The sequence below is a fragment of the Phaenicophaeus curvirostris genome, chromosome 1, assembly GCF_032191515.1.
Source record: "Phaenicophaeus curvirostris isolate KB17595 chromosome 1, BPBGC_Pcur_1.0, whole genome shotgun sequence".
NCBI lineage: Eukaryota > Metazoa > Chordata > Aves > Cuculiformes > Cuculidae > Phaenicophaeus > Phaenicophaeus curvirostris.
In genome coordinates this window covers 78,468,338-78,494,583 of record NC_091392.1, presented here as the reverse complement: position 1 = coordinate 78,494,583, position 26,246 = coordinate 78,468,338, and the positions used below count along the sequence as shown (strand labels likewise).

At 43.2% G+C, this 26,246-nt stretch overlaps 1 protein-coding gene across 1 annotated transcript; it reads right to left on the bottom strand.

The window, feature by feature from the left end:
- Window positions 1–1,381: 1,381 nt before the first annotated feature.
- On the bottom strand, window positions 1,382–22,459 carry CD9 (CD9 molecule). The gene is made up of 8 exons (XM_069865104.1): window positions 22,315–22,459; window positions 10,018–10,120; window positions 7,059–7,156; window positions 5,901–5,975; window positions 4,909–5,001; window positions 4,261–4,350; window positions 2,376–2,459; window positions 1,382–1,724 (listed from the first exon to the last, which is right to left on the bottom strand). Exons 1-8 carry the CDS (start codon window positions 22,378–22,380, stop codon window positions 1,659–1,661), a joined length of 675 nt encoding a protein of 224 aa, XP_069721205.1. The 5' UTR covers window positions 22,381–22,459; the 3' UTR covers window positions 1,382–1,658.
- Between the last annotated feature and the right edge of the window lie 3,787 nt (window positions 22,460–26,246).

The window sequence follows — 26,246 nt, the reverse complement described above, 5'->3', positions numbered from 1 at the left end:
CACATGCACCAAAAAAGGAGCAATAAAACCAAGGGCAGCTGAAGTCAGCAGTATGCGTTCATCTAATTCACCCCAGCTCTTTCAGGTGCCAGGTTCAGTTCCATGCCCAGGTTTACACAGCTGACAATGCTACATCCCAGTTCTGCAAGCACTTAGCAACATGGTAGGTCTCAAATTCCCATAACAAGATCAGATTTTTCCCTCCAGGCTCTCCCATACATCTACAGAAGAAAGATCAGCTCCTTTCTGAAGTTATTCCAATTTCTGGAAGACACACAAGCATGATTATCATTTGATTTTTTTTTAATACAGAGTTTGTTAAAGATGACTCCATTAACATAGAATAATGCAATGCCTAACAGGAAAGCTGCATGGTTTGCAGAACCCCTTAGACAAGTGACAAAGTGTAACACAGGTAGGCAATACATTTCGTGCATTAGTTTAGAGCTACAGCAAGAACCTGACCCTCAGAAATTATTTCTCATAACTATCAACCTCCTTACAAGAGAAAGGTGGGAACAAGCAAGGGCTACTAAGACATTAGGACCTAGAAGACAAATCAGAAGCCTCTAGGAACACAGATAATGCACTACAGCAGACGAAGACCAGATACAGATATAACACATCAGCTTGCTGGTACAGCAAAGAAGCCAGAGCTATTTATAGCAGTACAGTACAAACAAATTCTTTAGGCTAAGGCTGCCACACTAATATCTTTGCTCCCTCCCACATCCATTTTTAAACTGAAACAGGATAGCCACAGCTCTAGCTGCTGCTGCAAGCATCAATTGCAGTCTCATGCAACTTGTTTTTTTCCACTTGGAAACCTGAGATTTGGCACATAAGCTTTTGAGATTGTACTTCGCCAGCTTTGGAAAAACAATGCACAAAGCCAGCCACTGAGAAAAATACTGAGTATACACTATGGGACTCTGCCTTGTCAAAGGACTGATCCCAGAGGACAGAGTTATGTCACCAGACAGGCTGACATAAGAAAGCGCATGTGGCTCCAGAGTAGAGCCCAGCCTATTCACATCAAAGTACCACTGCCTGCATATCATCAGTATGAGAATCATCCCTTGCTGCCCTGTATAAAGACGACAGGAAAAATGTTACAGCAGTAACACCTTAGGAATATAAGAACTGCTTTAGTTCACATGCACCAAGGAAAGGAGTAATGACAATACCTTCCCTAACAAGCTCCAGCAGTTATGTTTTCCATTCCTTGGAATTATCTTCAGGTATGGCATCGGCACAGGAGTTATTTCCTGCTTTATACTACAGCCCTACTGATTTAACACGTTAGGCAAGTTCAACTCCATGCAACTCATCAAGTCGTATTATTAATAAACACAGTAAAATCTCTTCTCCCCCACAATCATACAGTATATCTTACTTTTATTAAGTATCAAATGTCTCCAACATAAGTTACATCCAAATTATATAAGTTTCAAGAAAGCCAGATATATCTGACTAGAGACAAATATGGTACATAAAATATCTTTATAATTTTAACCTGTAACATACAAAGCAAACCTACATCAGTACCAAGTGAAGCGTTAAAAAGGTAACAAATATATAACTTTTTAGAAATGCTTTCAGAACACTAAAGTTAATGACAAAGATTTTATAGTGCAGCAGTCTTGGGTTTTTAGCTCTTAGACCATTTCTCTGTTTCTGCGGATAGCACAGCAGAGAACCATACTGAATATCATGCCGAAAATCTGTAAAGAAAGCAAATACATTAGAAAATGGGGGACCAAAGCACATTCTTCTATTAACATGGGAACAAACAGTTCCTGGCCAGGGTGCCACATTAACACTATTCTGCAGTTTGTATTCCTGCCCCTCAACCCCCAACCTTCAGTCCATTCTCAATCCCCTCAACCCCAATAATTGAAAATAGATCAGCTAAAAACCACTGCCATATTTTCTAAGAAGTCTTTGATCACTCCAGCATATTTGTGCCCATGGCATACTTCCCTCCAGAAGTCAAACAAGAAAATGCATGCTTACTACCACTGTTATTTCTGTTCTTTAGCAAAACCAAGGATGCCTAAGAGAGAACTAGGGTTAAAGTAGTGGTCTAGCAACATGACAAATAGGTCTTCACCCTGTGTATACACACATCATTGAAAGAACCTCGCCAGTGCTAAAGCTGCAAGGAGGCAGATCCTAATCCAAAGCAGAAGCAGGGAGGTCTAAGACTCCACCCTCTGCTCTGCCTCAGGGTTTTGACATCACACATCTGAGCCTGCCAGTACTTGTCATTAATGGAATAAGCTTGTGGACTGCCATGCCAAGCTCTACTGAACAGACTTCTGCTTTAAGTATCCTTTGGCCATACAGCATTCATTACAGCATTCGCAACTCACCATTATTACAGCAATGCCAAGGCCAACTGCTCCAATCACGTTCAGTTTCGAATTGAAGACATTTTCAATGGCAGCAGGGCATGACTGAAAAGAAAGACCATTCATTAGTGTTGCATACATACAAAAAAAACCCCTTTGTTTCTGCTTGCTTGTTTGAGCTCAAGTCTGCTGATTCTATACCTTTGACCAAGCCCGCTTGCACTACAGATGAAGACTCATGGCCTGGCCTTTATTTTCACGTCTTTAAAGAGAGACAGGGATCTTCCAGCACAAAAGCTTAAGTTCGAATCTACTCTTCAAGTATCTAATCTCTTAACCATGGTTTTAGGATTCCCTTCAATACCTATTGATCAGGTAGATCAGGACCAACAGCAGTTGTATCAGACATAGCTTGTTGCTAACAGTTGTAGGCATTTAAGATGCTGTATTTTCAACTCTTCTCAAAACAGTTTTGAAGCCACTCTTGATATTTCCTATTGTAATTTTGCAGACACCTTGTCAACACATGGGGCATGGGAGTGCCAGGATTTCTTGAGCTGCATGCATACATGTTAAGCTATAGGTAGATTTGTAGAGGTGCCAGTTTTATGTTCCCAGGACAATGAATTATTAAATTCATAATACCATTGCAACTAAATAAAAACTTCAGTACAGTTCTTTCCCCAAAGACACAGGGTAGCCAAGAAAAAGAATGAAGAACTTTTACAGAGGTATAAAACTTTTAAAGAGCCTGGTAGCTGGTCAAAGTCTCATCCCAACTCCTGTCCTACTTATTCCAGCAGCAGATAAGAGGGAGCTACTAGAAAAAAGCCCCTTTTCTTTAACTGTCCTTTATCCAGTCCAGAAAGACTAAGTCAAGGATTAAAGGGGTATATTGGCAAGAATCAGTTAAATCAGAATATATACTACTAGAGGCACACTTACATCTCTAATTTTGCAGCTGTGTACTGTTTCCCCCCTCCTACAGCTGGAACTATAGGCCATAAGTACATCACAAGATTAAGTCAGATGAAGCTAAAACACTTAGTAAAGTAAGAGCAAACAATAAAACCTACAGACTGCCCTCGGCTACTCCCACATAGTTTGACTCACAGCAGATTACATGGACAGGACTAAGAATACTGTCTAGGTACAGACAGAAATGTCTCATGGTCAGATATTTGAAGGCACTAAATCATCTGTAGTGACAGTAAGTGCAGGAGTAATGTAAAAAAAAAAAATCAAATCATTAATTGAATTTCTGCATCATAAGAACATTTTCTACTGGAAGACTCATACAGGCTGTCCTGGAGCATAAAGAAAAATCACAAGACAGTTGTAAGAAAAACATGAAAAGGGGTAATTTAGAAATACACAAGATGTCTCTACTGTATCTGTGGCACACAGGCCCCTATGCAGCATTATTTCAGAAGAATCCAATTCTGAGAACTGGTTTCACAGCAACATACTCATCTGAACAGGCCACCAGCACAATATGCCAACTCTCCTTTCCCTTGCTAAACCTTCAGACTTGCTTCATGTTGTACTTCTCCCTAAGCAACAGCTCCCATACAGCACTAGGAAGGTGCTCTGGTGACAGGGGCAGCCAGGAGAATAGAGCTCCCTAGGTTTTTTTAGATAAAGTTTTGGCCTTACGCCGTCCATCAGCCAGTGATTTTAGTTACCCCCAGACTGAACATTTCCTGTGCACGTCCAGACTTCCTGCTTACTCTGCTTGTTCTTCCCACAGTAACAGTGTGTTGATTTTCCATAAACTGATTATGCAGATAGGTTGCTAAGTAAGTGTGACTCAGGAATTTCCCATGGACTGGAAGGGCTTATTCAGAAATGTGTTTTTCTTTCTACTTATGGGGCAGAGCTGTGGGTGAATTAAATCATGCTTTACCACTGCAGAAAGTGACTCTATCAGCGACTTCTTTGGACAGGTGTCCATGAACTGCTGCTCAAGAACTCCTGTAACACCACAGCAGTCTAGCTACAAGAGAAAATGGTAAAGAGAACAGGGTTAAATAAGCCTAAATTTTACTCTATATTTCGTACAAAGAAATTGATTACATTAGGTTTTATTATAGACCACATACAAATTTGCTTAGAAGTCTTGCCAATGTGACTGCTATAAACCTAATTTTAAAAAACCGTTACTGCGTTAAAGGACAAGATTGTGAAAGAAAGTTAGCTCTCATTAAATACACACTGATTTTTGGCAACAGTTTGAATCCTTACAGACAAATGTAAGCTCCTCATAGACATGCAGGTATGCACGCTGTGGTGCCTCTGTAACAGCACCAGGGTTTCCCAACTTGTTTCAAGTTCTTGTTTTCCTAGAACTAGTTGTATGCATTTCAGAGGTTCAAGGGACAAAAAAAAGCATATCAAATTCACTAATACTATAAAACAATATCTTCTGTTACCAATACTCCCTTGGTTTCTTCTAGTTAGTAAGGTACTGCCATGGTACAGGGGACTGGATGACATGGAGAACAGTGTGAACAAGCTGCATTACTTTCTAGTTTAATTATAACCATGTACTTACAGCTAACTGAAATGCTTTCAGGGTCTCTCTGGCACCTGATTGATGTCTCTTTGCATAGGTTTCCTCGTAGAACTGCTTTAACTCTTCAGTAACCTACAAGACAAAGTTGTTGTGTGTTATTGTCTTACCTTAATATTAATTATGGAAAACCTGTTCCGAAAAGTCGGTCATTAAGAGTTTTGCATCCTACAATACCCATCCTTTTGAAATGTAGAAACAGAAGGTGGAGACAGGGGGTGGACAGCATTTCTCACCTGTATGAACTCATTGGTACACTCACCTTAAAAGCCACAGTTTCCCTTTCAAAGCTCTGATCTAGGTGGAGTGACAGAACCTAGTCTTTACCCACTGGTTAAACAAAAACATTCCCTATTCATTTCTGTACCCCAGAAGCTGCCATGTTGTGATACAAGCAGAAAAGCAACACTTATCAAGCACCTTATTTTGAAATAAGACTGAACCCTTAACTTTGTGAGGGGACAGCCTGTATCAGCCAAAATGCGCAGGAACATTCAGCCCATAGCTGACTTAGTTCATATCCAGAAACTGAAGCTTCACTGATAGCCTGCTTTACCTCACAGCTCAGCCAGGTACTGTCTGGAGAGCATCTCTAGCATGCAACAGCATTCTAGCTTCTCCATTACAGTCTCATTTTTAAAAAGAGTAATTTCTTGCATTCTTTTGCTAGAATGCATCTTCTTCCTCTCTCCAAGCTCCCTGGGTAATCAAGATTTGACTCTTACTAGTACAGTTTTTCAGTAGATCACTAACTTTCCATGGGCACAGTTGTAGAATAGTTTTGGTTGGAAGGGATCTTCAGAGATCTAGTCCAGTGCTTCTTTCACAGACAGGGACACTTTTCACTGGATCAAGTTGCCCAAAGCCCTGTCCAACCTGGCCTTGAATGCCTCCAGGGATGGGGGCATCTACAACTTCTCTGCACATCGTGTTCCAGCATCCCACCATTCTGCCATCTTTTAAGAGCAACGTACCTTTTCTCTATTTGCAAATCCCCAGACTGCAGCAGCAACTTCAAGGGCAAAAATCACAAAAAGGAATACGAAGAACTAGAAAAGAAAGACATAATTAAGACCACAGCAGCACGCATATACCCTGCAAGTCTGTCCAGTTCCCAGGATTCAGCCTTGCGAAAACTATCACTCAACCAATTTTCAGTTGGAAGTATGAAACACTTAAGACTAGGAAAGAAGACATGCTGCACTTACTCAGCGGTTCTTCCTGTCAGAAAGCGTGGCAGTGTTTTCTAAGCTGAAATTCTCCTTTTTGATCAGTGTTAATTAAAACTAATTATCTGTTCACTCAGACACATCAATTGACACTAATTCTTCTCATTTGTCATGCCTATTGCTTCAGTCATTACTTAACATCTAGCTTGCCACCAACTCCCAGAGAGCTAATGGTTAATTTTGTTGTGTATTCATAAAACAAACAGTGTCATCTGTTTAATTGACTACCACTACCATTTCGAGGCACTTTAAAGAGACGTTCAGAATTACAACAGAAGGGGAAATTAACTTCTTCCGTGTCATAGAAGGGGAATTGCTTTCACCAGCTATCATAGTAGTCGTATTAACCAAGTCTTCTAGTTATTTGGATGAGTAGTTCCACAAGTGAACAGATGTATGTGAACCCAGTAAGGTCCACTGGCCCATCCAGACTGAAAACAATGAGGTTGCTCTCCATCCAATAATGGGCTCGCAGAGCAGTTGTCAGCTATAAGAGCCCATCCTGGGCTTATGAACAGTAGAGGCTTGTTGTTTCAAAGATTGAAAACCACAGTTCTGGTCTCAGAGTAAAGACTGGACTGCCTTCAGAGTTCAGGACAAATTGTTTAATGAGTAGCACTACTCTTGAACACTTTAGTTCCTTATTCACACACACTTCCAGTCTTGATATGTCAACATCTGACTATGTCACTATCTCTTGAAGTCATCCCATATTCAAATACAAGGAAATTTGGATTTAGGGCCAGAAATGGGAACTATTTAACATTTTAGCATTATGTAAGTAACTGAGCTGAAATGTGGAGCCAAACCAACCAGCATCTGCTACCCTTTAACTGCACGATAATATTTTCCTTCCTTACTTGTTGTGCTGCTAAATATTTAAATACTATTTTGAACACTTACCAGGCCAAGCATACATTGAGATTCCTGCAACGCACCACAGCACCCCAAGAATCCAACCAGCATCATAAGTGCACCAGCTCCAATAAGGATGTAAACTCCTAAAGAGGAGAAGACCAGACACATTTACACAGGCTGGTTGAGCAGCAAGATATAAAACTAGTTGCACCACAAATAGCACTTGTAGCTTTTGCTAAGGTTTACATTTTTTTTCTGCTAAGATGTTCTGGGCAAAAATAGTTGAGCTTAGTTTTCAGAACAAACATCTCAAAACTCATAGGAAAATGTATTGATAAATAGAAAGTTCACTTTATAACAATTGGAGTGTACAACTGCTGCGGTTTCACAAGTTTTAGAAAATGGGCAAGGTAGCCATCTAAGTCAAACTAAGACACATTTTACATCTAGCTCAGAGCCAGAGTTACCAACTTCTCTTCAGATAAAGAGTGTGTTGCAGTTAGAGACAGCTGGAACTACTGATTTATCCACATCTGAGAATTCTTAAAGCACACTAGCCCTAGGAGAATGGGTATTAAAAGGCATCACAGTCATCTGTCTTAAGTTTTTCAATAAGGTGTTATTATCTTGTTTCTTCATCAGGAAACACTGAATTATTCCACCAGTCACAGCAGTACCAGTTTAAATTTCAGCTGCCTAACTTGACAGCCTCTCCAACCACAACTAACTTGGCACTTCCTGCTTTTGCAAAAGCAGATATAGTTTAAAGAAGTATCAAGTGGCTAAAAGCCTGTAGACCATTCTGCCCAGAATTTAGGTAGTGGGTGTGATGGAGCATAGAGGGCAAACGTTTCTAGGCTAAATGACTCCATTTGTGCCCAACCACCTAAGCTTGGGAACTGCCATTTTAAGCACTACAGCTTCTAGCTGGTTAGAGCAGCAAGATGTAGTGAGAAAAACCCTCCCAGATGATGGCAAAAAAGTTTAACTGGAGTGGTAAAACATGAGACAAAGAATCAGCACAAAGCACGTAGAATTAGTATGACATTTCTATCAATGCAGATACAGTACTGGCCTTCAGAGGCTATCAATACTACTTAAAGAAAGTCTAAGTGTTTGCAAATGATGTTTTTAGATGCAAACTGGTAAGATGAGCTACCAAAATAAATGTCTATTTGATTAAGCGTAAGTAACTAACTAAGCTTGATATTTCTTATCAGCAGGAAATTCTGGCATCAATTTTTACCTCAGCTTAATCTTTTTCCATTTTGAAAAAGTCCATCACAATCCCTTATTTCAGTTTATTATTAGTTGTATACAAATCTTTTGGCATAACCTGACTGACATTCTTTCAGTTTCCTACTGGAAACTGTAGCCAAATACTCCAGAAAAATATGTTAACACAGTAATTTGTATTAAACTTTAAACCGCAGTTTAACCTACAGATATTTCAAGTAGGTTTCACTGTTTTGCTGTATGCAGCCAGTAGCTTAAGTACCATATAATAAAACTTCCATGTTTTAGGAGGTTAAGGAGTTGTTTTAGACTACCAAAAATAAGACTTGTTAAATATTCAGCTCAATCGCTAAGTTTAGATTTCTGTTCCCTTTCCCAGGTCTGCTTAGAAGTGGCTGGAAATCTTTCTGGCAGCTGCAAGAACCCAGTTTGCTACCACACCAGCATATCTAGGATGACATAAAAGTTCTCTCACAGATAACCCATATCTATGCCCATGGCCCCTTCATGATGTTGCACATGCATTTGAATGTCCCAACTACAGTCTCCAACAAGCCTAACACATCATTCCTAACAGGCAACAGGGCACAGGCAACCTTGACACTAAGTCTGCAACACAAGCTGCACCTACCAGCATGCCTTACATGGTCTTTACTAACCCTTCAGACACCAGTTTGGGTGTTGTGCCAGATCGAGTAGCTCAGCACAGTAGCAAAATTTCTTGCCAAGAAAAAGACCAACAAGGCTGTGGATGGCTAACAGGTAATGGCATACAACACATGGCAAATCCAGCTGATACACAGTTATGGAATGTGTAAGGATTGTCCAAATCAAAGGTGACAACACAAGTACGAACAGCATGCATTTGAATCTGCTTTGTTCCCAATTGTTAAAGGCCTTCAAACAGTTACTTGTTTTTCAAGAAGGGTTCTCACCAACAGGTGACAGCAACCAAAGTGTGTTCCTCTGCTCAAGCCTAAAAGCGACTGTAGAGATCAAAATCTTACAGTTAGGATAAAATCTGATTTAGTTAGGAACACTGACATTAGGATAACAAACTGTAAATACACATGTTTGTCTCCTAATTGGTAATTCTGTAAAACAGACTAAACCAAGGAATAATTTCGATCTGGCCTAACTAAAACCACACTGATCTAGGTTGCCCATAATAGTTGCTCATGTAGACCAAAGTACTTGCACATCCTTTCCATTATGTTCAGTATAAATTAGCATATATAGGGCTGTAAGAGTAAGTTAAGAGTAAGGGCCGTAAGACAATAGTATGTATGCTCATTCTAAGAGATGAGTCAACAGAGTTGTGGTTTCAGGAAGCTTAGGTTGGTCACTTTGGAGGAGAAAGAAATAGTTATTGATGTCATCTGACTACTCATTTAGTTTAGAGTGAAACTTTGCTGACTCACATCATGAGAAGCATCAGCAAGAGACATCTTCTGCATCTATCATGAATCCTTGGGATTCCAAAATGTTTGCCAACCGCACCCAAAGAGGAACTACAGGGTTTAAACAGGGAAAAAGAGGAATTGATATACAATGCTCAGAGTCAAGAGACCTCTGGCACGGCACTGCTGCCGTTTGCACAAAAGCTCAGAAGCTGGCCCCTGCAACAGCCAGGGGTTACTCTCAGCACCATCAAGGCCGTTTAGAGCTGTTTTGTTTTTAGCCTTTGAGGAAGACAAAGGTTCCTAAGCAATGTGGAAAACAGGGCATAGAAGTGTGATTTAGAACCCCAACACATCTCCTAGCTCACCTGTGTAAAACGTGTTGTTGTTGGATTCCAGTTCAAAGACCCCTTTGGTCTGCGAATCAAACCGAAGCCATAGTCCAATTGCAAGAACTGCTGTCCCTGCAAGCTGTAAGAACAAGCAAGCCTTATTAAATGATACCAATTAATACATCCACCCTTGCATTAGTAACAAGAGCAGAAGTAAAGACAGGATACAGCTCTATTATTTAAAGAGGTGGTGACAGAACCAGCATAAAAGGATGGAGATACGAAAACAAGAACAAACTTAGTTCCTGACATGAGGCATCTCACTGACAGATGCATTTAGATATTAAACTGCAATGCCACACCTCCCATCCATTGTTTTATTCTGGATTACTGCAATAACCTTGCATGGCTTAGCGATCTTAAATCTTCACGCTGAAGGACAACGATCACATGAAAAAGCATCTTGTAAGATCAGTTAAATGTTTAAGCATATTAAATAGATTTGTAAGAGTTCAGTGCATCAAAGTAGAGTTTAGAGAGTGCTCTTTCTTGCAAAACAGGATAAAACCAATCCAATAAGTTACCACACTGACGGGAAGAGGAAAATACAGGCTGTTGAAATAGCAACATTGCTGTGTGCTGATCTGGAACAATGCAATCAAATTTTAGATAACATTTAGTTTTATTTTACTGTCATCTCTGCCTGTGCCCCTTCAGCTTCCTCTTAACATCCGTGCCTCTGTTTGCAGCAAGTCATTGTGTACATCAGCTTGTGAATAAAAGCACTAGAGAAACCGCAAGAAAGAATGGCGCTAAGGCTAACACTAACAGTTTGCTCTGAACAGACTGAATTCCTCCACACTTAAAAAAAAAACCAACAAACAACAAATCAGTCATCTTGCATAAAAAAAGAAACCATGAGAAAACCAGAAAGCTGAAGAATGCACTTCTCAGCTCTTCCATCTCTACTCTGAAGACTGTTCAACTACCAAAAAATGCTCTACAAAAGTGAGATGAGGACAGAAATACCACACATTGCAGTAGACATTAAATTTTAAACTTAAGAGTGAGCAATAAGCTTAGAAAGTATGAAGCTTTGGTTAGGGGAAGTATGCACGCAAATTAAAAAAACAAAGCCTTATCTCTGATAAGAAGTTCCTTGTACAAAGAAACAACATTCTTGATACTCCTCCAAGCAACTGTAAATGTCAGTTTTCAGTGACAATATGGGAGGCCTTCCCACAGAAAACACAGAAAATGGATATACTCCTTCCACACCAAGCCCAACGCTCTTCCCATGGGGAACCCAAGAACCCTTTCTCCCTGCTATGGAAGTGTTTGCATTCCAAGGCAGGCACAGCTTTGCTGCCCATGGCTGTCTTCTCTAGCCTCCTCTGCTTACTCTTCCAAAACAGGGAAAGCTTTGCAGATTCACACAGGACAAGGGTTTAAGGGACGGTACATCCCTTGTAGCTCCTTATCTGAAAGCATCCAAACTGAAGTGCAGGTATCAGTGAAAAGTAAGGGGCCAGCCACATCAGAAGAACCAGCATTTCTTGTATGGGAGGTACCCAACTCCCAAGGCTGCCTCAAAACCCTGCAGTTCCTCTTACTGGGAAAAAGATGAAGTGATATGCAGTCCTTCAAGAGCCAAACCCAAATGGAGGTTTCCAGACCTACGCAGAAGGCAATTTGTTGGTGTCACGGGTGCGTAGGCACAGGCTGACTCACAAAGCACATAGCAAGAACAAAGCTTGCACATACCTGCTGCTTTCTTTGTTAGGGCTCTGCTGACAAAATAATTAAGTTACACTGAAGAACCTTAGTAGAATACAGAATGTCACAGTGTTATTTCCATTCACTGTCCCACAGCAGCACCTTCCAGGGAGCGAGCGATACAAAATGAGGACTGTCAGAGAAGGTTTGCTGCTCTACCTGTGCTCAGCATTACATCTCTCTATAAAAAAAAGTCATCGCAATCTCATTTCACTTCAGTTCAAAAGCCAAGAGGGTTTTAGCAATGGAAAAAAATCATGCACTGCTTCTAGCCTACAGTTAAGTCACCCAGTATTATTTAATAATACTCTGTCAGAGACTCGCTTTCCTGGGTCATTAGTCTTCAGCTTTCATTCACATCCAAATGTACAGCATTAGAAGACAAGAAAAGCCTCTGCTTGTTTTGCTAGGAACTTGTGAATTGCCAGCTCAAGAGCCTGAGCACACTCAGCTCTCTGCACCTCACTGTGTTTGTGGTTTGACAAGCCTCAACATTCAAGCCAAGAGCTCAGTAGCAGCACTGCAAACTGAGCAAGGCACAGCAAAATGCTGTAAAATTAAAACCAAGAGCTGGTCCCCATAGATCTAAGGCCACAATATTCAAATTGAAGAAACTCTGCCATACTACAGCCACGCAGAGAATCATGCAAGCCCAAGCAAAGCAGAAGGCTCATTTAATGATCTCTTCAGAAACAAGCTGGTTGGTTTACGCTAGGGAGAGCTGACATAGCTAATACAGTTTCTTTCAAAGAAATCCGACCTTAACTCTGGATTGCAGGGAGAAGGGTTAAGTGGGATGATTCCTCCTTGGGAAAGCAGCCATCCTGTGAAGATGTTGTGGCCACAAGGAGGCAAGATATTTATTACAGGATCACAGAACAATACTTAATTGTAGTGAACTGCTCCACATCACTAATAAAGTAGTATTAAATAAAGTGTTAATTCTCTCCACTGAGGACCAGAAAAAATGCAACTCCTCCTTGCAAGAAAAAGTGACTTTTTACTCTGTTTAAGGAAAGCAGACTTGTGTTCTCAAGTTTGTGCTCTTCCTACCCATAATCACTACCAAACTAAACAAGGCAGTTTTAAAGCAGAAGGCAAAAAAATAATTTGAAGGTTCAAGTTTCCATCAAAACAAGACAAGGAGACAAGGGCACCAATGCCAGCCTTGGAGGAAGAGGCAAGCACAGCCTCACAGTCACCCGCTGCACTTGGCAGTGTCTCAGACCAAATGGGCACACAACAGGCTGGTACACAGCCACCTCTGCTCACTAATGCTGTGTCAGTTAGTTTTGGTAGCTGTGTTTTTCCTTCCCAGAAAAGGAGTACAACCACCCCCCTTCCCCCACCAAGATGCATGGAAACAGATCCCCTGAAGAGCTGGTTGTTGGGTTCTCAATCTGTTTTCCCAATCTAACAGACAGACCCATTTTGTCATAAGAGTTGAGTAATACAGGATATTTCTAAGCAGATCTATCCTGTGCTGAAGAAATTTAACAGCAAAAAAATAAGAGATGTGTTTTCCTGACACTAGTCCCTATAAAACTAAGAAAAAAGCAAGTTTGCTGCTTATGAAACATATAAATAGTATGTTTCTGAAGTAACAAGCATTAGAAAGGGATCTTAGGAGAGTTTTTTTGCCAATCTGACCAACACCTGAAGTCAAAGGGTTACTGAGCATTCACTGTATTGGAAAAGTCTGTGGCTGCAATTTTACTGTAACAGCATGTCTTGGCACAAGTACACTACTGATGCCCCTGCTTGAGCCAAAGAGGCTTCTTCCTTGTGCTTCTCCTAACCATTACTTACATCTTAGATCTGACAGCTCATTTCTGCTTGATTCACCTCTATCATATAGCTGCAACAGACTTAACCCAAGCAAAAATAAACATACTTGGTTATTCTTCCTCTAGTCCTACGGAGGCTTCTTGTGGTGGATTTGTTTTTCCCTCACATACAAACACACCCACATTGCCTCAAAGGCACCGCCACTGCATGCATTTTTTTGCCTGTTGCAACAGGGAAAGAATGTTTTTTTCAGGTCTATCTTCCTCTTACAGTCCTGCACCTTCCATCGTAAGACTCCTGTGCAGGACTTCCCTCCTCTCACCCATCCAACTCATGCTGACAAGTGTCTCCTCCAAAGTCAGCCCTTTCCATTGCTGCGGTCTCCCCCTTGCAGGGTTTGGCCTCTGAGCACATTTAATAGTGTGGCACAGTATTTACCTTTGACACTGCTTTCTTTTAGACTTCCATGTGACAAGAGAAGTGGCAAAGGATCTGTACCACTGCAGATGACAGTCACTAGTTACTTGAGACAAGAAACTACCTACCCCAGAGGCAGACATCATCCAGAGCACTGCCTTCCTCCTGGCACTGGCATAAACTTGGAGCATTTGGTGCTGAGGCATCCTGTTGAGCAATTTTCATTGCTACTTTGTACTAACACATTTGAGGTTTCACAGATATGGTCTCCTAGCAGAAGGCTAGAAGACACTGCAAGAACTCCCAATACGTGGATCAGAGCCTATAAAAAAGCCTTTTTGCAGGAAGCTATAGGCTTTGCTTCACATGCAACTTCTATTAAGTTCATGGCATTACCTCTAGCAGAAGGTAAGTCAATATCTGGAAATACAGCAGAGTTGGTCAAACAACCCCTCCCCTACTTTCAGTGTTGTCAGCTCAGCACAGCATCTCTTACTCTTTTTTCCTTGAAGTGAGGCGGTGTCAGGCTCAACAAGACTGTTCCTTATGTAGGTTTTACCCAGACTCTACTAAGAGTACACTGAAAACACCACCTACCTTCTCCTCAGCTCATAAACAGGTAAAAACCTTCAGCTGAAAATCTGACTTGTATCTTCCTCTGCAAACAAGAATTTCCCTCACTGTGCAAGACAGCATACAAAGCCAAGAACATTGCAAAGCACACTGGCAAAGAAATATGGAGTATTATAAGCATGAACTGTCTGATTCTGTCCTGTTTCCTGATGACATTCTATAAATAAAACTCCATAAACAGTAAGTAGAGATGGGGCTGAACATCACTCTAAACCCTTAATTACAGGATTAGCACTATCCACAACAGCAAAAGTTTTCTAACTTTTGAAAAAAACAAACAAGCAAATAGCTTTCCAAACAGATGTGCAATAAGTGCTAGCAGTTATATAAGAAACTACAGCTACTTCCAAGCTCCTTTGAAAAAAGATTGGAAAGCAGGTATTTTCTTTCTGCTTAAGCTAGTTTCAAGAATATTGTGGGCTAAGTTAATGTCACAGCATTTATTGCAATAAAATGGTACGCCAGTACAGTAGGAGCAGCATTACAGAATTCCTGAACCACTGCCAAGACCAGTGCCCATTTCATACAAGTTCCTATTCAGAAGCCAGCCTACTATATTTGAAATTTAAATTGCAAACAGGAGGTAGGATTGCTAGAACTCCAAGTGCAAGTAGCTTCACATCAGTTCTCAAGGCAACACCTTCCAACTCCACTCCTGGCTCCATAGCACTTACCAGTTAGAAAACATAGCCAAACCTAAGCAGCATTTTGATTCATACACTGCAGTCTGCAGTTAAATCACCCAGTTGCAAAGAGCAAAAGAAGCTTCTGTTCTTTTGAATGTGCATATACATACATACATATATATATATATATATATATACACACACACACATCTTTCCCTGCCCATCCAGCAAGTCCTCTTCTCCACTTGAGCAGGGAATAGCCTCAGAAGTCAGAGCCCTAAATTGCTAGAGGCTGTTTCTGGTGCATCATGAGCAGATGAGATTATAGTTCAGAACTGTCACAGGTATCTTCAAATTACCGAAGAGAGCCCTCTAGGCCTAATCTCACTCATCTTACTTAAGCAGGCACTCCCATAGACAAATACAATTTTTCATACAAAACAAAACACTCTGAAGAGCCCAGGAGAGACGATTGCCTTATAGTGTAAAGGTGCAAGAAAATAATTGCTCAAAGACTAGATACAAACTCTGACTGCATGCTAGAGCACTACCTCAATTTATAAATATTAGCCTTTGTTTTCCACAAAATTCACACAGGAAAACCTGGCATTTGAGTTTAATGATGCAAGCCCTTGCTTTTGTTCAGCAGAAGAAAGCCAGTGGGACAGCATGCAGGCATATGCATCGTATTTACAGCTATGCCAGGTGCTTGCCCAACACACACCACGCTGCTCAGAGCAGATAACAGTTATTAGGAAAGGACTTTGTCACCAGGGCAAACAAACCTGGGAAAACGCAGCGAGTTAAGGGAGCTCAGCTAGAGGGAGTCACTCATTACACAACTCAAGGTAAGCAAGGCCATGCTTGCACTACGATTGTTCAAAACCAGCTTTGGTAAGACCATGTGGGTTTAAGGCACACAACGTGATGTTTTCATTGACCTCCTGCCAATACTGTGTTGGCTTGGTAGAAAAATCTTTTTATTCCTTCTGTATCAGCCTCAACCCTTCTCTCACCAATCTCAAATCAAATGCCAGACTTGCAAACTGGTACAGCTTTCATTATGGACCACACCAAAGATGGCAGGACCAATGCCAATAACCCTGAACCAGAAGAGCTGTAGGCAAACCCAGGTGGGAGTGCTCTACCAAAGAAGCACAACAGCAGCCAGGAGCCTGGTGCCTGCAGCAATACTGGAAATGACAGCAAGATGCAGCCACCCCTCAGAGGGGACTAGATTACCCAACTGATCTACTCAAGCACAACAGTAAAAACCATTCCCTACAGGTTAAGATGTGTGCAATGCTTATACCAGACTACAGAGGTCCGACAACCATTCCTAGGAACCATCCATGAGACCCCACACACAACCATTCAGGTCACACGCATGTTTTAAAAGCTCTGGAGTCCCAGAAGTTTTGGAAGACATCATGCTAGTGAGATATACACCAGTCTGGCCTTACTGACTGGAGAAAAGCCATCAGATCAGTTACCCTCATAACTGAGCACAGCACACTATAAGAGGGCTCCTCAGGAAACTTACCAGAGCGCTGAAGATAGTAGCATTTCCCAGGATTAATCTGCTACTTCACATGCTGAGCACTTACAAATTGTGTAAATACACAGGCAATACCTTTGGAGAAAGTTAACCAAGGGACATCAAACACTGCATTCATTAGGTACTCCTTGAACTGCACACTCCACAATACCTGCTTAAACACCACCACAGTGCACATGGCCACGATTTTTTCCAAAACTCCCTCTGCTCAGGCTTAATACCCCTCAGTTCTTGCTCACTGACTCTGCAATACAGCCAAGCCCTAACTACTACCTGACCAATTGTGATCCTACAGACTTCTAGCATGTTTCTCCCATCTCCTTCCAGGCTGAAGAAATCCAATTTGCTCAACAGTTCCTGATAGCATAAACCGTCATCTTACTTTCCCAAACATTATCAAGTTCCACTATTTTCGTCTCAAAGTAGGCAGGAGACCAGAGCAGCCTGCAGCACTGCAATACACCAGCACAGCACAGATTTATGCCGTGGCACCATCTTCCTGCTTCTCTAGGTCCTTCACTTTTGAAGCTGTTTTTCATCTGCTGCTGCTGAACACCCAATGCTTTCACAGACCCTTTTCTCCCAAGATTTCATCCCTACGGGAGCAGATACTTCTGAGCCAGCTAGTTTGTGACTCCACACTGCTTCCTGCTCCTGCCTCCCACATGTTACTTAATGCCTACTTTTGGCAAGTGTCATTCTGCTTTCTCACGTAGCCTGCTGTGCCAGCATGTACACAGCTTCAGTTCTCTGAATAATGGGAGCTATTCAAGCACCAATGTGTTACCTCATATGCTTTTCTAGATTAAGTGGGCCTGCATCAATTGACCACCACATAGCTTGCTTCTGCATGCCAGCTCAGCTTGTTCTCATCCCCACAGGAAAGCTCCACCTCAACTCAGCCCAACCTCTGCTCAGTCAGTGATCCCATCCCTGACAGAATCTTACTCCAGGACTGCTTAGTCTCCAAGAGATTTTCAGGAGACACTGAACAAGTGAACTAATAAATACTAACCAGCACTCTCTCACCAAGATTCAGGCTTCTGAAGGCTTCAACGCTAACAACTCCATGAAGTCTGACTTCCCCTTAACAGCAACCATCCTCCCTGTTCCCCAATATTGCATCTCCATGTGTACATCAACTGGGTTTTCAAACAAATTTTTCTGCTTATTCCGGAGGCACCACACATGCCACTCTCCACACAACACAGAATAACATAAAACAAAACCCCCAGTCTCAAATCCACTGCATTCCAGTCCTCTGGCAACAAGGTAAGTGTTGAGCAGTAGGTTTTACTACACTCAGCTGTTTTGCTCTTTCTGCTTCCTCCCACCCACGTTCAAGTCTGATAAACACCTAACATACAACCTGCAAACCTGCAGGTTTGCTGTAGATGATTTAAATTCCTCACCTGTGTTTCTGAGGCAACTTATTTTAAAAAAAGAGGGTACTGTGTAAACTCGATCACAGCTTCACAGATCTTTTAGATTTAGTGCACTTCCTGGAACAAGAGAAGGTAACTACAACATTGTCAACATTCTCAAGTAGCCCTTGGGCAACAGGACACCCTCCTTTCCCCCTCCACGCGCCCCTCCTCCCCCCCCCCCCCAACTACTCCAAAACAAGAAAAGGCTCATTCCCCCTCTTGAGGGGGGAGGGTTGGGGGGGAGTGTCCCAAGGCCAAGAGCCAATCGCTAATTGTGCCTTCAAGATCAGAATTGCACTCAGGCACATTTGCTCAATTTACTTCCATTACTTAATGGACTTTTTACATCTCTAACGCAATAAGAAACATTAAAGCCTTCTTTATTATGGTTGTTCCTGTCCTCTAGTGCTGCGTACCCCAAGACACTTCCTATTTACACTGTTCATTGAGGTTTAACAGCCTAAAATTGCCCAAGAGTTTGCTAGCTTTATTCTTCCACAGAAGACATGAAGCTCACTAGCACCACATTTGAAACTTCCCTTGGACTTTCTGTAGGGCTCACTATGTGTGTCTGTGCCCTAAGTTGATCCAGCTGGTCTACAAACAGTTGTCTGGCTAATGCCAGCTGCTTGCATTTACTCCTTCTTGGTGCTTCCAGCCACTTGTTAGGACACCCCAAGAGGAAGAAGCATGCATCTCCCTTTAACTCTTCTTTCCCCAACATCCTAGGCAAGTTTCAGTGAGCTCAGCCATCCCCTGGGAAGTTCACTCAAAAAGCTGCATCTTCATGGCTCTTCTGGGAGCCACTCTATTTGGGGCAGCAGCACCAGCCTACACCTGGTACGTCCCTCTGTCCCTCCCTCCCACACCTTCTCCCCCTCCACCCTGTTAACAGGTCAAGCCTGCATCCATGCTTACTGGGCCCTCAAAGGTACAGGCAAAGATTCTTCATGAACCCTCCAAGCAACAGATGCCTCCTCAGGTAAATGGGGGAGACACTCTGTGTCCTAGAGCAAAATGCTGACCCCCAGTGTCGGATGCAATTTCTTTGCCGCAACAAGCATTCTCGCACTACAAAATAGTTCAGTTTTGAAAGGGTCACTTTCTTTCATTTAAACAAGGATTTAGCACCTCCCTGCCCCAGAGGTTTCAGCCAGCACATTAAGCTTTTTCTCAGCATCTATAACCCTCCAAACATGAATCCCTTCACCTCCCTAACAAGTCTCAGCTGGCAATATGTGCTTTTCCTTGCCCTTGTGAAATTCCTCTGCACAAGTTCCTTCAAATGCAGCCCAGTTCCTTTTTCTGACTTTTCTGAAGTCCACTGTTAAGTCAAGGGATCACAAGTATAACATCTGCTAGCACGCACCTTCCAGTCATCTCATACTGTAACTGACTACAAAAGCAATTTCTTTACAAAGCTCCAACTTAATTTCTCCACAGAAGATGAAAAGGAGTCATACCTGCCTCTATCCACTGTAGCAGTCAGTCAAGAGAAAATGCATTTTCTTTTTGCCTCATGCTTCACACCTCTGTTAGGCACATGGGCAGTTGTACTGCATTCCCCGCGTACTTTTCCATAAGGCAGACAATGCTAAATTCAGATGCCCACACCCTGAGCGCTTGAGAAGCAGCCATAACCTCTCAGTTAAGTCACACTTTCTGACACCGCCCAGCAAACAAGAGATAGTCATGCCAGAAACCACACTGGAGATAGGATTCCCACTTGTGGTGTCTTGTTCCTACAGATTAAACTATTTCAGTATTTTTCTTTACAAGATACTGCACAGAACACCTGAGGTAGTAGCCACAGCCAAGGCTCCCACCAAGATGTGTTCACATACAGGATAGCGATGATCATGACAAGTGGTAGATTGTGAGAACCAAACTGACCATCCCCCCATCACAGACTTCACATCAGAGAAGCTACTGAGAAGCACAGCCCACAAAGTTTCTGTGTGAGCATTGTACATACTGCTGGAGAGGGGGAGGAAGCCAACTCCACACCACAAACACTCCCCACACAGTGGCCTGAGTGGGAAGGGACCCACAAGGATCATCAGTCTAACTTCTGTCACTGTATGGGACAACCCCATCATTCACACCATGTGCCTGAGGGTGTTGTCCAAATGCTTCTGGAATATTGCCATGCTTGGTGCCATGACTGCTTCCCTGAGGAGTGGTTCCAGTGCTCCACCACCCTCTCAGTTAAGAGCCTTTTCCAAATATCCAACCTAAACCTCGCCTGGCACATCGTACTGCCATTCCCTTGGGTTCTTTCACTGGTCACCAGAGACAGTCCTCCCTCAGTCTCTTCCAGGCTGCACAGACCAAGTGACTTCAGCTGCTCCTCAGACGTCCCCTCTCGACGCTTCACGAGCTTCACACTATGTGTCTGAGCACATTGTCCAAACACTTTTTGAAAGTTGTTAGGCTTGGCACCATGACTGCGTACCCAGGGAGCTGCTCCAGTGCTCCCCACCCTCCGAGTGAAGAACCTCCTCCTAATATCCAACCTAAACCTCCCTGGTACATCTCCCTGCCACTCCCTCGGGTCCTTTTATCGGTCATCAGAGAGACGATTTCACGCTTACAGGCAGGATGCAATGAAAAAACAAACCAACAAACAAGCAGGTGCTGAACAACACGGGCAGGGCAGCACGCGTCCCCCTGGCCGCGCAGGTGAGCGCGGGCAGCTCCCCCTCTCCCCGCCGGGGCGGCTCCTGGTTTTCCCTGGGAGCGGCGGGGAAATCCCGGCGTGCGGGAGGGCGGTGCCGTAGGGCTGACCGCGAACCAAGGGTGGCGAAGAACGCTCCCTCGGAGGCTCGCTTTGGAGTTCTAGAAAGCAAGCACCCCCGATCACGGCTGGGCAACGCGAGGAGCCACCTCCATCAATTGTGTGCAACGAAATAGGAGAGATTTCCCACTCACATGCCTATGGATAGTTTTCTCCAGAAATCTTACACATGTTCTATTATTCTCCAAGGTCCAGTTTTAATGTTGTTATGAACTTCACCGTAGTCAAAACTCTCGCTAACTTTGGAGCTGGTTCCAGCTCTCTGCTTGACCTTGGATTTGAGATAGAGAAAGGCTGCAAACAGAGGGGATTCCAGAATTCTCTGTTCGGCACAGACCACACTGAGCACAAGGCGTTACCACCTTCAAAGAACAATTACTGTCTGGGAGAAAACCCACTGCTTGAAGGAAAACATGCTATCAGAGAAGCATTCTGTCTAACTTCCACAAAAGTACAATTACTTGCTTGAAACTTAACTCTACTTTAGCTTAAATGAAAAAAATACTCCACTTTTTGTAACAATGCCAGAAATGCCAGCAAAGAAACTCTAAGGGTCATTTGGAAAGCACCTTTTAGCAGGCCTGGAGACACAAGGAGCCATCTCCATCAATCACGTGCAGCCAGGCAAGAGCTGGGACAGAACAGATTTCCTACTTATGTGCAAATGGATACACTCTCCCAGAAATCTTATGCGTATTCTATCACTCTCCAAGGACTGATTTTAATGTTACAAAACTTCACAACAGTCAAAATGCTTTCTGATTTGGAGCTCCGGGGCCAGCTCTGCCTGACCTTGCATTGGAGGGAGACTCCAGAGGTGATTATACAAGGAGACACGTCTGTTCAGCACAGACCATACTGAAGACGAGATGTTATGATCTCCAAGGAGATGACAGTAGGATAGGGATAGTGGGCTATCTCTGCCCATGGCAGGAGGATTGGAACTACATGATCTTTAAGGTTCCTTCTAACCCAAACTATTCTATGATTCTATGGAAGAGTGGACAGCATCTGGAAAAACTGTATTAAAGAAAACACGCTATCAGGGGGACATTCTGTCTAACTTTCAATGAACACGATTACTTAGATGAAACTTTTAATTTAGCTTATATATTCCAATTTTTACAATAGTAACTACTTCTTGTATCACTCTCCCTCCTGGGGAAGAAGGGTGCATGTGGGGAAAAGTAAGGAAACCGGCAGAAAACCCGAAGTCAAACGGCCAAAAAGCCCCCAAATCAACCTCCACCCCCACCGCTCCGCTCCCCGCCCCCTTCCCGGGCAGCGACCGAGGGGGACAAAGTCCCTCACCCAGAAGATGAAGTTGAAGCCAAAGAGCAGGTACTTGATGCACTTGGTGCCTCCTTTGACAGGCATGGTGGCGGCGGCAGGGACTGTCGGAGCCGAGAACCCCCCACGCCCTTCGCCGCTCTTAAATCCCCGCTCCGCCCGGGCCTCCCGCGGGCCGCCCGCACCCCGCCCGCCCTATGGGCGGACCCGGACCCGCCCCGCACCGGGGGGTGTAGGGAGGAAACTGGCGGGGGGAGCCCGAGAGTGGTGGGGGTTACCCGGGGAGAAATGTAGGAGCGAGGGAGAAGCCCAATGAGGGGAGCCCGGGGGAGGGGGGTGCAGGAGGGGGGAGTGCACAGGAGGTGTTGGGGAGACCCGGGGTGGGGGGAAAATAGGGGGGGTTCGGGGGGGGGAGCCCCGGTGGGGGGGATTGGGAAGACGCGGGGGGTGGCGGGGATAGGAGAATCGGGGGGATTTGGGGGCCCAGCCCCAGGGGAAGAGGTGGGGGCGCAGGGTGGGCCCGAGGGAGAGCAGAAGGTATCGGGTGGGGGAGAATAGGGGGGATTTGGGGGGGAAACCTGGGGGAGATGGGGTCACAGGGGGGACCCAGGGTGGAGCCTGGGGAGGGGGAGACTCCTGGGAGTGGGGCGGGAGGGGTGTGGAGAGGAGGAGTGAACTGCGGGGGAGCCCCCGCTGTGGGGCGCAAGGGTCCCCGGGGGGTCGGGAGTAGCCTCTGGGGTGATAGGGCACCCCCGGGGGCGTTCTTTCATCCTCGAACTCTTCCACCCGCTGGTCCCAGGCACCGGCGTCGCTCTCGGGGTGCTGAGTGCCGGCTGCCGTCATCCTGGGGGAAATAATTCCATGCTGTGTGAAAAAAAAGGGTGGATGGGAGCTGCGCACAAGGCAGTAGTTCGGCTGCTCTTGTGTAGATTTGACTTCAATGACATCAGTCTGCTTTAAATGGGTGTTTTGATGTGCAAGATAAATTTAGAGCGCAGTTCAGCTGCTTTTACTCTTTCAAGTATGTCTGTACAAAGTTAGAAGCAAGTGTGCAATTTAGAAAAAACAGGTGGGATAAGTTTCAGACCACCAACTGATCAAGGGCAACTCAAATGCCCTAAGGTCACCCCGACTGTCAGGCAAAACACTTTACTTTTCAGTGAAGATTTTCCCTTCTATTTTACTGGGAAGTTCAGCTCTCAACTTCCAAATCTGCTAGACCAAATCTAGATCTGCTAGATCTGCCCCCAGCAGGGCAGAAGGAACAGAAAAGACTCACTGAAATGCAAGTAAAAACATGCTCAATTTATTGTTGCCAAAATAAATGATAAGATGGAGTGCCAGAGCTAATACAGTGGAGGAGATGTTGAATTGGGCAGCTGTGACCCACAGGTTGCAAAACATTACTACATTTCCATTAAAAAGCCACACAGAAGAATGGAGAGGTAGGAAAACTTCAAAGATGATTGTACATGTACAAGTGTAGCCAATCCAAGAAGTCTCTGCTGCTTCTGCACCACAAGTGAAAAAGGAGAGATTAGGACGGGCGGCCTGCTAGTGCATCACTCTCTGCGAATTGTGCCTGGTGGTAGCCAAGCATCCTGGTGGTCTTGAGTGTCCACACACAGAAGAGTAAGGAGCTGCAGTGTGTTGAATGATGCCATCAGAAATTTGCTGCTGCTTGCTTTGGGGTCTCTAAATGGGCTGGTAGTAGATGAGCTTGACTCCAGAGAGGAGAGCAAACGGCAGTTAACTCAAAACAAACTCTCCCTGAAGCATTTTGGTTTATTATTTAAATTAGTGAAGGGAATTGGAGGGATGGAGGCTGGCCACAACAGTATAGATCCGGAAAGGCTGAAATTAGTAAATACACGTGAGTAAAACTCTTGTGGTAACTGTAAATGGAACAAGTGAAAGTCTTGTGTCTCACTTCTCAGCTGGGACTGATTTTCAGTAAGGCTTTTGGGGTTCTCCCCTCCCAGATTTATGCCACATTTATGCCTGTTAGTTAATATCAGTAATACGGCTTTCCTTAAGTTAAGGATAAAAGAAAAACTTTGGATTAAAAAAACCCCAACAAAACACTACAATATTATTAAGCTTTTCATGCTTATACTGTGTTAAAGGAGCTGCCATTAAAATTCATGGATGCCTTTTGATCAGAAGCAAGAAATTGACTTGTTGGATCAACTTAAAACTGAACTCTCCCCATTTATTTGATGAATTAATTTATGAAGGAGTGAAACCTATTTGTACATTCTTAGTAATCTGAAGAATATGGGGTGAAAATAGTTAGAATTTGTGCTTATGTGGCTCCATTCCCTTTATATGGGAATATATGGTCTTTGAGAGTCTGATGATCTGGTGGATGCGTCTCTCTGAACATACCTGACTATAGGAACAAGATAGTAATCCACTGAATTTCTGTGTAATAGAAATCACAAATGGAAATTCATGACCGTTGTAGAAGTAATTAAAAATGATTTATTATTTTAAAGCTTTACAATTACATGGGGTAATAGGCCAAAATATTTTGCATGAAATATTTATCATGAGCACTTAAAATGGTACTGGATGGTTAAAGTATTATTTTGTCCTACTGCAACACAGAAGCACAGGCTCAGGATGTTGCTGATAAGTAGTCTTAGTTTACCAGAAGCCTCTTAAAATTACCTTCCTGATCATGTAGACACAAAACTGATCAAGTTTTTATGTACAGATAAGCTGAATTATTTTCTTCTCTTTTAATGTGAAACTAGATGCCTTGTTTGGGTCAATAGTGAAGAGAAATGTTTGTTTCTTACTGGGAAAGGTTTCTCTCTTGAACTGCGCTGTCCAAAGGTGGTTGTTTGATTAATGTAGCAAGGCAAAGGAGAGAGAGTGTTTCTTTTCCAATTCTATAAAAGGATGGTGGGGATCCCTGGTAAGTATTGCAGGAGTACTGAGGTTCACAGCCTCCTTGACATGTTTTCCCCATATCTCTACCTTTATCTAAACGCCAAAGGACTATTGTTGACTAGCTTGATTCCTTTAGCCTTCTTTGAATAAACAATTTCAGGTCTTTTAAAATGTTCCTTTCAGCTCCCTTAAACAACCAGGCAGAAACAATTCAAACTGCAGAGAGATAAGTACAAAACTTTCCCCAGTGAAGGACATGGGATTAAGAGTTTCTTGAGAAATGCAGATTAGAGGAGGAAAATACTAAAAATTTCCTTCTTTGTAAAGTAATGACATCTCTGACTGTACCAGCCAGTCACAAAAGAGAAAGGTTGTTTTGCTTGCTTTTTAGCTTCAGTGGTTTTGTTTTTTTTTTTTCTTTTGTTTTCTAATCGGTTACTCTGCTCCACCTTGTGCTGGGCTGCAGGCAGCCATCTAGTGAAGGAAGGAGCTGCGAAACCACACCACTGAGTTTAAGATGACCAAGATGACACCATTGTAGGGCTTGTGGCTTCCCTTTTCCTCTTACCTCTCAAAAATCTATCCCCAAGTTTATATGTGAAACTTCAGGTTAAGTGTCCCTCTTCTTCTAACCTAACCTTTTCAAGCAACTTTTACAGGTTTACTTTACTTTGGTTCATTTAAAGGCAGCAGTGATTTGGAATGACATGATGTATGGCACAGAGCTGTGACAAGTAAGCGATTCGTGCTGCCTTTCGCATCTGAGGCAGTGAAGGAGAGGCTGGTCTTGGAGCTAGAGAGTCAAAATTTTCATTCGGTTGCAAAAATGACTCATAGGATCAGTCATGCTGATAACATTTATGTCAGAGGCACTGGACTTTTTCCACTGCTGGAGGAAAAGTGTTTGGTATACATAACAGATTAATTCCGGGAGACCTTATGCTGTGAGTAAATCTGTGTATCCTGGAAGTTTGTCTGCTTTCTGCTGTGAGAGAAAGGCTTTGAAGAATACGCAAAGCCTAGTAGGGTTTCACTAGCAGTCAGGCATTCCTGTA